The 12,823-nt window shown below is 40.7% G+C and overlaps 1 protein-coding gene across 3 annotated transcripts in view; it reads left to right on the forward strand.

Annotated features, from left to right (window-relative positions):
- ptk2aa (protein tyrosine kinase 2aa) overlaps window positions 1–12,823 on the forward strand; it is a 61,960-nt gene that overhangs the window by 40,547 nt on the left and 8,590 nt on the right. Inside the window, exons 15-28 of one of the 3 annotated variants that reach the window (XM_085346624.1) lie at window positions 1,149–1,166; window positions 4,156–4,212; window positions 5,154–5,174; window positions 6,684–6,781; window positions 6,923–7,007; window positions 7,100–7,200; window positions 7,357–7,472; window positions 7,981–8,081; window positions 8,416–8,505; window positions 8,599–8,803; window positions 9,163–9,265; window positions 9,410–9,472; window positions 10,962–11,072; window positions 12,239–12,343. In XM_085346624.1, coding sequence (XP_085202750.1) covers window positions 1,149–1,166; window positions 4,156–4,212; window positions 5,154–5,174; window positions 6,684–6,781; window positions 6,923–7,007; window positions 7,100–7,200; window positions 7,357–7,472; window positions 7,981–8,081; window positions 8,416–8,505; window positions 8,599–8,803; window positions 9,163–9,265; window positions 9,410–9,472; window positions 10,962–11,072; window positions 12,239–12,343 — 1,274 coding nt within the window. The remainder of the gene's footprint in view (window positions 1–1,148; window positions 1,167–4,155; window positions 4,213–5,153; window positions 5,175–6,683; window positions 6,782–6,922; window positions 7,008–7,099; window positions 7,201–7,356; window positions 7,473–7,980; window positions 8,082–8,415; window positions 8,506–8,598; window positions 8,804–9,162; window positions 9,266–9,409; window positions 9,473–10,961; window positions 11,073–12,238; window positions 12,344–12,823) is intronic. The other 2 variants (XM_085346622.1, XM_085346623.1) reach the window with 2 other exon arrangements.

Below are 12,823 nucleotides of genomic sequence, written 5' to 3' on the forward strand. Positions count from 1 at the left end.
ACCAGCACAGCACCCTCCCACATGGTTGTTTCCAGTACTCTTAGCACTGTCTGTAGCAGAGTAGCGTATAGCAGAGCAGTGTCAACAAGTCAAGCTGCTAACTGTTTGTTCAATGCTAGAAAGTTACTAAACACTCATCCCTCATTTTCCTTTAATGCTAATGCTTTTAGCAACATGGGGAAGCTGCTATACTAGAAGGACTCATGGATTTTATTGGATGTTACACATCTACCAGAATCCCATCGCTCTATTCTGTGTACGTGTCAGTTGCGTGATATCCTGGATGGGTCATAATGCTGACCTCATGTCTCCAAGTGTCGCGTTGGCAGCTGTCATCAGTAACTAAAAAGACGGCTCGGAGAAATGAGTGTGAGAGTCTGGACAGCAGCTGCTTCATAGCTGAAACCTTTAAAAATCATCCAAACTTTTCCAAATGTGATAAACAGACCTGATAAATGCAACGCTTGGAATTTCAAGCTCAGCGTGTTTTAGTAAAACTCGCAAAAACAGCTTGTAAACTTTTACTCTCTTATATGCATTCAAAACTTTTCCACATTTCCCATTTAAGATGGAAAAAATATGAAAAAAGCCAAAAATAATAAAGCGAAAAGTTGTCACTGGGGGCGTTCTCTTGTTCTAAGAATTGAGTGAGAAAATAAGGCATGTGAGAAACCTTGATCAGTTGTAACTGCCTGCTCACTGTATCCGTTCTTCCAATGAAACTCGCATATTAAACACAGCTGCATCCCCTGTCTGCTCACTGTAATTAACTCCCCAGCTCACATGCTTACAGCTTGACACACAGAACATACTTTATTGACACCACATTGGACTTATTGTCACTGTTTTCTACACATGTGTATTTTAACTGTACATGAGCCTGCACAGCATTAATTGAAGGAGATGTTAACGTTGCATTTTTTCCCCCTTCATTAGATTTTGGATTTTAACTAACTGCCCGCTGATTGTTTGGCTTTGCAGATCCTGCAACATCACCGTGTTGTTTCATGGCATGTCATGCTCTAACCTCTCTTCTCTCTCTCTCTCTCCTCTCTGCTCTGCCTCCTGCTTCTCTCTCTCTCTCGCTGCTGTTTGTCGTCCTCCTTCTCTGCTGTCCCGTTTCCTGCATGCTCTCCTGGACCCTGCAGAAGATCTTAGTGGGGATGGTAAAGTTATACTGTTGTTTATAATCTTTTGTTCTTATGTTCCTTCTTCCTAGTCCTCCTCCACCAAAACACTGCACTCTCCTGGGAAAGGGGAGTGCACGTTGTGGTGGTGTGAGAGAGAAAGTGTGTGTGTGAGTGCGGTATATGTGCTTTGTTCTGTGAATATTGTGTAATGTAATTTTAATACAAAATGATTGGATACATGGATAAATAACCTGTAAGCAAGAGTAGCATGCGATTTTATTATTGCATGTTTAAGTTGAGTGTTTGTGTGATTATCTCCTATTATTGTCTTCAAAGCCGAATGTCTGCTTTCATCCGGAAGGGACACCAAAAACAGAATTTGTGTATTCAGTGGTGTTTTCTCTTTACGGGAACGTCTGCAGCTGCTTCTCTCTGTCGTTCTCCACACACACACACACACACACACACACACACACACACACACACACACACACACACACACACACACACACAATTGGCTACACATATGCAAAATCGTGCACACGTGTACTCTTGCGCGTTCATGCACACACTTGCACACTCACGGAGAGGAGTTGGGAGAGGCTTGCTGGATTCGAGAGCGGGTGCATTCCTGGCTATAATGGGCCAGCTAGATCGCACACATACACACAAATTCCCTCTCTACCGAAAGCTGAAATGCAGAGTTAGGCCTCTCAAGCTTAGAAAGGGTTGTTTCTGTAGAACACATCCCAAACCACACTGGGGTTTAATATGCAGAGTGATACAGAGTGACCTCTTAGTAAAAACTAAAACCATTTCTTTCATAGACTCAGACAATTTATGCAAGCTACACAAAATACTCAAAAAACTAGAGTGTAGCTTCTATCCCCAACTGGATTTTATTGGATTTTTGTACATGTAAAAACGTGAAGAAAAAAAGTAAAATGCAAAAATGAACAGGTATTCTGTTAGTACATTTTTTTAAAATCAACGACTCAGAATCAGCTTTTGCCCAACAGTTTATCTAATGATCAAATCAAGATGATTTTAATAAGCCTCTAAATGTTGTTTCGTTCCCCTCTTGCGAAATATAAGTCATGCGTAGCAATGGTTAAATAAATGGATGCCTGTTTAATTAAAAGGTTTTTCTTAGCATCTTGCAAAAATAGGGAAATGTGTTCTATAATAGCAGTAACAATGACATTTGTACTACAGTCACACAAGGGAAAACAGTGGTTGAAAACCGCGGCATGCCCAAAATTATTGCAATTGTGTCCAATGAGCAAGCAATCTCATTGCCTTTGAAATGGGTGCTTCAGAGATGCGGATCAAGTCTGCAGCCACTTGTAGTCGGCTGCTGCTTTCCAAGAGATTTTGGCGCATTTGCTGCCAGTTTGAGATTGAATGTGGTGAAGCTGGTAGGTTATTAGTAACAATGTGGTGATAAACTGGTAAAAGTTAAAAATCTGTTGGTGTTGACACACACACACACACAGAGAAATTTATTCATATTTAACTGTTATTAATTCACACTTACATTCCACAGTATTAATGTAGACTGTGAATGTGCTACTTACATTCACAGCACAGCAAGAACCGCAAGATTCAAGATTGAAACAGAAATTTCTCCACAAAGAGTGTTCTAGTTGTTGCAGGAGAGCAATTTAACTGTAAAGTAACACGAGCGCTCAGCAAGCTTGTTTTTATATAGGATTATAACTAGAGCCAGTGGAGGCCCCTGTTGCAAAGACAAGGGACATATTCCACATATTGCACACATACTGACTCTGATTGATTGCAGTATGCTAGCAATCTGTGTTTATAAATTAGACAGCAATCATTTGGAAACCTTCTCCAATCTGTCGTGGACGTTTTAAGTTCTTGGACAGAGTCAGGATAGGTGTTTCCCCCCCCCCCCCTAGATTCTGTGTTTTATGTAAAGCTAACAGCTAACCACACAAATATCAGAGTTTTTATCAATCACATTATGCGACTCTGAGCAAATATACACGTTCCACAATATTCAAATATAACTTTGCTCACTAATAGAACAAAATAAGTGCAGTTTATGTTGTCAACCATCCGGTGTATTGTTTGGCCCGCCTTATTTAAAATGACTATGCAGCTAGCCCGTAGTTCCTCTACAAGTCTGGCTTCAGAGACTTTTCCTGAGAAAAGCAGCCACAGGCTTTAGAAAAGGATTTTTGATTAAATTTAGGAACACATTTCCCACAGTCCCTGATAAATCCCGAGCAGAGCTGCGAGGGGAGCAGGACAGCAGATGTTTGACTCTTGTTTCCAACAGCTGAGTCTGCACACTGATTTTATTTTAAACGCCGCCATCTGGTTAGGATTGACTCGGTCCATGTTTCCCCGTCTTTTTTCTTCTTCTTCTTCTTCCTCCTGGCTCTCTTCTCTCTCTGGCTATCTGTCTGATTCTGCACAGATTTCACCCTAAATACTACCATCTGCTCCCATGACAGCTAGACCCAACATTGCTCCTTCCTCTTCTGTGCATTTCTCCCTCAATGCTTCTTCCTCTTCACTGAGTTTTCAACTAGTCTCCTTACTGTTTTGCCTTTCATTTTCTGTTTGTCCCTGCTTTGTGTCTTCATCTCATCTCTTTTACTTTTCTTTACCTCCTCCTCCTCCTTCTCCTCTACCGCCACCACAGTAAGTCCCTCCCTGCAAACCAGCTGCTCTCACACAGACAGATATTCACAACATATGCTCAGCTGACGCTATCCGCCAAGTGTTTTTGTGTGTGTGTGTGTGTGGGTGTGTGTGTGTGTCTGTGTGTGAAAGAAGGCGAGAGAAAGGCAGAGCAAGAAGCTACGTGGGTGTTTCTCTGCTCGGGAGTTGTTCAAACTCTGAGTTAGCTTCATGCTTTAAGTTTAGGGTGGGTTTCTTCTCGGGTGTTTGTGTCATGGACCCTTCTTAACGGTAAACCAGTTTTTGTGTCATCATTTGTACCAAGTGTGTTTTAATGTCTTGCTATTGTGCGTGTGTGTGTGTCATGTTTCAGAAACCGATGACTATGCAGAGATAGTTGATGAAGAGGACACCTACACCATGCCCTCAAGTAAGTCACTTATTCAGTTTGCTCTCTTTCTAAACTCATTTGTACTTAAGGACTCTTAAGAACTCAGCTTCTGTTGCACTGGCACACGGCGGCTATAAATTTCTCGTACTCAAACAAACGTTAATTTCATTCTGCTCCCTAATAAGCGAGGTTGTGGTGTGAATCGCTTCCAAGAAACACACTCGCACAACGAACCCGAGGAGTTGCATTAAACCGCGTTTGGTTAGGCAGCAGCTATCAAATTCTGGCCGGTTTTCCTTCATCCTTTCTAAACAGCAGAGACGCTAAAGGCCGCAGCTTGTGCCATGTACGTGTGGTCATGGAGACGCATCACATCTGTCGGATTCATTCATGCGTTTGTCAAAAGCCTGAATGTGCTGGTTTGTTTGGCTGTAGTTCTGTAAGTAGTCGTGGCTTTAGCTCCATTATTTTTAATGTGGCTGTTTTGGCCAGTTCAGAGTACTTATGTGTTTGATTGTGCGGCCAACTTTGAAAATGGACTGTTCTCTTTCCCCCCACAGTCTTTTTCTATCTGTATCTGTCTTGGCTCTTTCTTTCTTTCTTTGTCCTTTTTTTTGCTTTGCTTTGCTTTTTTTGGTCTCCTTTAGGAGACTTCCTCTAATCAGACTCACTGCAGACATATTTTCCTATCCTGTGTCTGACTTTATATGTGTGTCCATGTCCTACCGGCTGCTGAATGTATAAAATAAATCTGTAAAACGGTAACAGCTGGAGAGCAAGCTTAGATCTTTGAATTATTCTGTGGCGGTATCGACAATTATCAGATAATGAGCAAAGTTGGCCAGTTATTGTTGTCTGCGCACGTTTGTGTGTTTGTTTTCTGAGCTAGTTTCAATCTTAAAGCTGCTGCCTGGCTCTCCCCCCGTCTCTTCATCTCCATCTCTTTCTCTCTTCCTCTTTCCCCCCCATCGCCAACACAGTGAGCTATGGAGTAGTTGAAGGTAAAACGCCCTCTCTCTCTTTCATTCTCTCTCGTTATTTTTCTTTTCCAGGAATCGTAGTGTTTTACATCGTAGTGTTTTTGACCATGACCTCCAGTAAGCGCATTGAAAAGCCAGTAATGAATAAGCATTAGCTGTTTATTTGATCTTTAACACCTGGAAAAGAAAAAAAAGACTTAAATTGTTGTTGAGTTTTGTTTTGGCTTTTTCTTTTCTTTTCTTACTCAGTGGTATTTTTTATCTTGTAGATCGCAGCTCGTAAAGGTGAACTCGGGCGTCGGAACTGAGCGAGAGCCAATCCATAAACAAATCATTATGCTTCAGTACATATAACACTTTGTACTGAAGTACACTAATAAGTCAATCAGAACTTGGGAACATGAAGTAAAGGCAGACCTCTGGAACAACCTAACAGCATTTGTTGTGTTTTGGCTTGGCTCTCCTTGCACCATCCTGCTGTTATCGTGTCTTTACTACTTTTTAAAATTTGTTTCTTTTTAAATTGTGTTTTTTGGTTATGGTTCTTTCACAACTTCTTTTATGTTTGAAGAAATTATTAATTTCCTGAAAGTGAATATCAGTGTGGTTTTAATTACAGTAAATCTTTCATAATGGAATGTGTGTTTGGTTACTGCTGAACTGGTTTTGTTTGGGTTGGTTGAATCCAAACAACAGAGCTCTGTTTAGCCTGACGGACAATTAAACTTGTAAAGAATAAGTTCCCGATGGTGAACGACCCCAATAAACCTTTTCAACTTGAGCTTCCTGCGGTTAGTTGGCAACTGACATTACTACACTGCTGCAGAAATGCTTCCGGGCTTTTTCAGCAAGGCGGAAATATTAATAACGCTTTAATGTTAAAAAAACAAGCAGTTTCTCTCCAATCCTTCTGGATACACTCTGTGAAAGTTAGGGTTAGATGCAGGCACTGACTTCATCAAGCAGTGTTTAGTTTCAGTCCGTATGAGAGGTGCTCAGAGATCTCCAGACTTTTTCCCAAATTGAAATTCTTTTTCACAACTACTTGATTGTATTTTTCCCCGCAGTTTCTCTGCAACATCACTACAGACGTCATTAGAGGAACAAGTGCATTATACTGGGACACTCGTGTGCATGTTCATGTTGTATGTTGTTGGTGTGTTTGCAGATCTGTGTTGCAGCGTGCATGTTTTACCATTGATCTAGTTAGAGAGGAAGAGGCTTGATCCAGGTCCTACTGTTTTAGGCTTGTTGTAAAGTGAAACTAGTGCCAATGGATGGGGTTTGCCTAAAAGGGCAGCGTAAGACTGCCAGAATGATAGAAATAATTTAAAGCTAACTTAGAAGCATATTGTGGAAACTTTTCCACAATAAACTATCTAAATATATATATTTTTCTTGCTTAAACCTCATCCATGGTGTTGAAATAAATGCCAAATGTGACAGGTTCTTGCTTTTTTTCATCCACTGAAAATGCCCTTACTTCCTTCCCTATTCTTTTTCCTTTCCTCTTCTTACTCTGCCTCTCAGCGCGGGACTATGAGATCCAGAGGGACAGGATAGAGTTGGGCCGCTGCATTGGAGAGGGTCAGTTTGGAGATGTACACCAAGGAGTCTACAACTGTCCAGTATGTGAAAACACACCAACATGCGCACCTCTCTGTTAATGCGTGTGGGCCAAAAGGCTTGTACAGTCTTGCTGTGTTATTTTGGCGAGCTTTACAGTGTATCATCTGTTAACTCCTGTCTTGTGTGCTGTTTGTTTGCAGGACAAAGCATCTCTAGCTGTCGCCATTAAGACCTGTAAGAACTGTACCTCTGACAGCGTCAGAGAAAAGTTCCTGCAAGAAGCACGTAAGATGCAATTTTGTGTGTTTGTCAGTGTGTCTCACATCACATTAGCATTAAATGCATGATGATGCTATTACTGTCTTTTTTCCTTGCAGTGACAATGCGTCAGTTTGACCATCCTCACATTGTTAAGCTGATCGGCGTGATCACAGAGAACCCGGTGTGGATCATCATGGAGCTCTGTACTCTTGGAGAGGTAACCCTCATACTGTGTGTGCGGGATAATCTTGGTATTCGAGTTCTCTTGAGATGGCAAGAGCCATAAAAAGCTCAGTCTTGGTATGTCAGCGTGGTTCATCTTTTAACAGTGCCTCTGTCATTTCCTCCCTTTGTTTTCTCTCTCTGTCAACAGTTGCGCTCGTTCCTTCAGGTGAGGAAGTACAGTCTTGACCTGGCCACGCTCATCCTGTATGCCTACCAGCTCAGCACAGCTCTGGCCTACCTGGAGAGCAAACGCTTTGTACACAGGTAAACACACACACATATGCTTCTGTAGCCTGATTGAGGTGGGGGGGAGTGGAGGGCTCAGACTATTAGTGCCAACACCACAGATTATACTGAAATTGAATTAAAAAGGCATTTTCAACTACACGAACACCTGCAGGACTTTCAGTTTCTTATATAATCTCAAAACATATAAAAGTGCAAAATTATATTTCCTTTAATGACAACATTCTCTGAAGATCTTCCCACATTCACCCTGCCTTGTTACAATTTTACCAGTTTACTCAACAGTGAGATTTCCGACTCATGAATCATCATTTTGCATCACAAATGACAGTTGGGGTGTTACACAATCGGATGCACATATGTCACAAATGAAGCATTGCATTGTGAGTCTGTGAGTGTGCGTGTGTAAGGATAATATATTATGTTTCATAAATATAATGTTACAGTTGAGACTACACACGGATCACAGCAGTAGGTTTTAGGTTTTCTTTTTTCCTGCTTTTTAAAAAAAAAAAAAAAAAAATAGGGATATAGCAGCTCGCAACGTGTTGGTCTCTGCGGTGGACTGTGTGATGCTTGGAGACTTTGGTCTATCACGATACATGGAGGACAGCTCTTACTACAAAGGTAATGAAACAATAAAACGTTCAGTCGGATTTTAAGTATCCTTAGAGTTTCTGTGTAATTTCCACATTAACAGGTGTGTAAAAAGGCTCCTGTGAATTCTATAAAATGGGGAAACAAAGAAAGTGCAATGCTGACCTGAAACCAGCCAGTAGTCTTAGTTTAAATAACATTTAGCTGCCAGTGCGTTACCACCATCTACTGGTGACATCACGTTATATCAGCTGTTCTCTGCGTTACCAACTCATTGCAGCCTTTTTGTTGAAACACTAACTGGTGATAAATTTTTCTATTCTCTACCTTAGTGCTTATCTCTGTGTCTGTGTTTGTGTCTCAGCTTCTAAAGGTAAACTTCCCATTAAGTGGATGGCTCCTGAATCTATCAATTTTAGGAGATTCACGTCTGCAAGTGACGTCTGGATGTTCGGTGAGTTGTTTTTTTTTTCTAATCCAGCGCCACTGTGTGATGATGTGATTCATCACTGTAGGTGACTTTTGCGTGTCTGCGTCTCCCCCATAGGCGTATGCATGTGGGAGATCTTGATGTACGGCATCAAGCCCTTCCAGGGGGTGAAAAACAATGACGTGATTGGCAGGATAGAAAACGGGGAGCGCCTGGCGATGCCTCCTCAGTGTCCGCCCACCCTCTACAGTTTGATGACCAAATGTTGGTCATATGACCCCAGCAAGCGTCCGCGATTCACTGAACTCAAAACACAACTCAGGTAAAAAATAAACATAAAAAAAGTATTAAAACTATTAATAATTTAAAAAATGTTTACATGCTTATTTAATTAATGAGGTAGTTTAAAGGTAGTTTTTAATAATTTGCTTTAGGTGTAAAACTTTGATGTTGTTGCCATAATAGAGATGGCCTCTGTCTCAATCTGACCCCATGGAGTTTTTCTTCTTCTTCCTTTTCATTAAGTTTAATTAGTACTAAAAACATGACATTGTTTGTTTTAATTTCTCTAAAAATCTTTGACTTTCAGTACATTGGTCAAGATGAAATAGTGCACTAAACCAAAAGAGTGCATGACCGCTCAATTCAATTTTCTCTCTGCCAATGTTTTAATTTCTGAAGCACGATACTGGAGGAAGAGAAGCTCCAGCAAGAAGAGAGACTCCGAATGGAAATGAGGAGACAAGTCACCGTTTCATGGGACCCAGATGAAGCACCACCTAAAGTAAGAATCAATGACTGTTTGTGCTCGATCTGCCTTTTTGAAATCATTTGTTTCCCATCCTCCCATACCCTTGTTATTTCTTGTATGTCTGTGCGAGTCTTTGTTGTGGCTGATTAACACAAATGGTTTTCTCCGTGTTTGTAGCCTAGCAGACCAGGTTACCCCAGTGAAGGCTTCGTCAGCAACTCCCCGCACAACCACTTCCCGGTAAACAGCACACAGAAGCACACAGATCTTCATCAGTGAGGAACCTGTGCGTTCCTGTTCTGCCTTATTCAGATTCAGCTGTCCTGGGAAGCACTACAGAGATAGATAGTGAGCTAGATGCTGTAAGACCTAATGTGGACAATGACAGTCCATTAATATATAAACCACTCCTTGTTAATGACTGACATCTATGCAGTCTGATATACTCTGCCATTATCTTAAACTGTGGTGAGCATAGTTTCATTGCACCTGACGAAGGTCACTTTGACCCACATGACATTTTACATCATCTGTGAAAAGATGGTTGAAAAAATGGCTTTTTCCAAGCATCTGCACACAGCTGTACATGCCGTAAGCAGTTACACAATTCTGTTGTTTCAAAACTGTCCTCCCCAATTTGTGTTAGATATTTACAAAAAGCAAAACAAAAAAGAAAAGTTGCTGCCAAGACAAATCTTTGGTCACGACTGAGCAAAAAATGCGAAAGGAAAACAATTCAGTCACCAGTTTCAAAAACAAACCTGTAAATGATATTCTGTAACACTAAAACAAAACAAAAAAATCTGTAAGGTTGTACAAATCAGCTCTAAGCGTGAATGCTGTCATCACAATAAGGCCAACCCAATAAAGTCTGTGTTAAGTCTGGAGTAGCTCTGACTGTCAGGCACACACTGCTGCATGTGTCTGAGTCAAAGAGAGACATGCAAGGACAGAAAGAGTTTGAGTGCAGTTATTCTTCTCCTCATAAACCAGGCAGACAGCAGGCATTTCCTGTAGTGCTAAAAGCCGCGTACTCGTGGACAAACACACACGGGCGCGCGCACACAAACACACACTAACAAATCAAAGCCACTCTTCAGCTCCTGGCAGCAAGCTTTTCTTTGGTCCTTATAAGGAGTGCGTAATTCAAACTGCCATTTAAGCCTAACTTGATAACATCGGACTTTAGATTAGCATCTGTATATTTCTGCATGCATTGCACACTAGACTGAGGTTTAAAGTGCATTTGAAGAGATTTTAACACTTTCTGAATCCATTTGCATGCCCGTCAGTGAAATAGTTACTGGCTTTGGTAGTGGTTTTTCATAAGTATTCATTGATTTCCTAGTGTTATTCTTATGTCGGTAGATTTCTGATTGTTTTGCCATCATCTGACTGGTTTAGAGCGTCTTTAAAAGCAGACTTTTTGTGAAAACGTAGACGTGGAAAGTTGAATGATAATCAAAGTTTTCTCTTCTGCTATTTTATTATCTGTGAATCCTTCGTCTTTTATGTCTTTGAGTCCCCATTTTCTCATTATTTCTTTCTATTGACGTCATTCTCTTTCCTACCAACACTGTTTTAGAGATAAAACTCTTAAATCTTCTAGTAACATAGAGCCAGATGTTGCAAAAGAGGAAGAACTTTACACTGCTTGTTTGTTCATAAATATTTTTGATTGTTTTCTTTGTCTGATTTTCTTTTCCACTTTCAATCTGTCCTCCTCCAGCAATCAGCCCATGGTGGTGTAGGTGGAGGAGTTGGAGGCAGCTATCCTCCTACTGATTCCTGGAATCCGCACAGACCTGAACATACTGCACCATGGAGCCCGAATATGGAGGTGTGCACCCACAAATGCATTTGACACAGAACTTTCACCAGTCAAACATGAATTTGTGTAACATCTCAGCCACTCACTGAACCCACTGTCGTAACTGTTTGTTGAATTTTTGCCTCATATCAAACACAGAAAACACATAGTGGTTAAAGCAGTTATGACCTGCATATGTGTTCTGTTTGGTTGCCAGGCGAAGCTAAAATTAAATCTCAAGATTTGTATCTGTGTGTTTGTGTGTGTGTAATTTACTTTTCGTTTTAGGCAACCTGAGCTGGTTACAGCACAGTAGTGCGGGACATGCACTTGAATTTTTCTGCAGTTTCTTTTCCAAGCAGACCAAACAAAGTGCTTCGTGCTAAGGAATCGTGTAACGGCATTTAAGAAATGTTGAACTACTGTCTTTCAAGCATTTTTATCAAACTATGAACAGTCATGTATGGGGGAAATAAGAGGTTTTGACAGGACTCTTGATGTAAAATGTTAAAGTTCATGACAGTACAATTAGAAAAAAAGGATTATTTGGAAGGATTTCCAGGAAAAAGCCTATTCTCTTTAAAAAGAAGATAGCAGTATGACTTGCATCTGAACAGTCCATACTTATGGAACAATGTCCTTTAGACAGCCTAAAGTGGATGTTATGTTTCAAAGTTATGTTTGGGCCATAATTCATCGAACATTTCTTCTTCTTTTTTTTTTCTTTTTTCTTTTTTTTAGCAGTTACAGGATCTGGGCAACTTGCCGAACTCCTCTGTAAAACAAAGTATTCTGTGAGGCTACCTGTCCATCATTAAACCGGACAATAATCCCAAGCACAACAGCAAATCTTTGTAAGAAAGGACGAAAAACAAAAGTTCCAATGCCCAAGTCAATGTCCAGACTTTGAAATTTGAAATGATGTGGTGGGACCTTAAGAGAGCTGTGAATAAACAAATTCCCGTAAAGCCCAATGAACTGAGGAAAGTCGTACAGAAAATGCTTATTAAAAGTTATTGCAGCTAAAGCAGGTTCTACAAGCTACTGAATAATGGGGTGTGCTTAGTTTTTCCACAGGACTGACTAATTATAATCATTAAATCACGATAAGCAAGATTTATTCCTTCACTGCTACGTCTTGATAACAAGGCGCACCTAAGGACCTTTTTTTCCTCTCTCTCTCTCTCTTTCTACAGGACATTGGGTGTGTAGGTCAGGCTCTGATGGAGGAAAGGCTGATGATGCAGCAGCAACAGATGGAGGATGACCAGCGGTGGTTGGAGCAGGAGGAGAGCTTCATGGTAATTAAATTATACAGACTCATAGTGGCTGCATTTAAATATTCCCTCCTATTTTAGCTTTCTACATTGCCACTAGTGTTTTTTTTTTCTTTGTCACATCCATAGTGAAGATTATGAATCCAAAGCAAAATAAACTGGGGTAAGCAGGGCTTCAGTTGCCCCTTAAGTCAGCTAACCAAACCAGCATTATTTGTCTCTTTTCAGTATTAACATATGTGGCTTATTTATACTTTAAAAAGCAAACAAAAGACACAAATAAATTCAATTCCATTTTATTTATATAGCACCTAATCACAACAAGAGTTGCCTCAGGGCGCTTTATATTGTAAGGTAAGACTACAATAATACAAAGAAAACAGAGAAATCCCCAACAAGCCGCTATTAGCAAGTGCTTTGGTGACAGTGGGAAGGAAAAACCTGCAGCAGCATCAGGGACAAGGAGGGGCGGCCAGCTCCCATGACCAGTTGGGGGTGAGCGAC

The sequence above is a fragment of the Diplotaxodon limnothrissa genome, linkage group LG22, assembly GCF_057381915.1.
Source record: "Diplotaxodon limnothrissa isolate DT_005_m linkage group LG22, D_limnothrissa_male_GT1.1, whole genome shotgun sequence".
In the NCBI taxonomy this organism is placed as follows: domain Eukaryota; kingdom Metazoa; phylum Chordata; class Actinopteri; order Cichliformes; family Cichlidae; genus Diplotaxodon; species Diplotaxodon limnothrissa.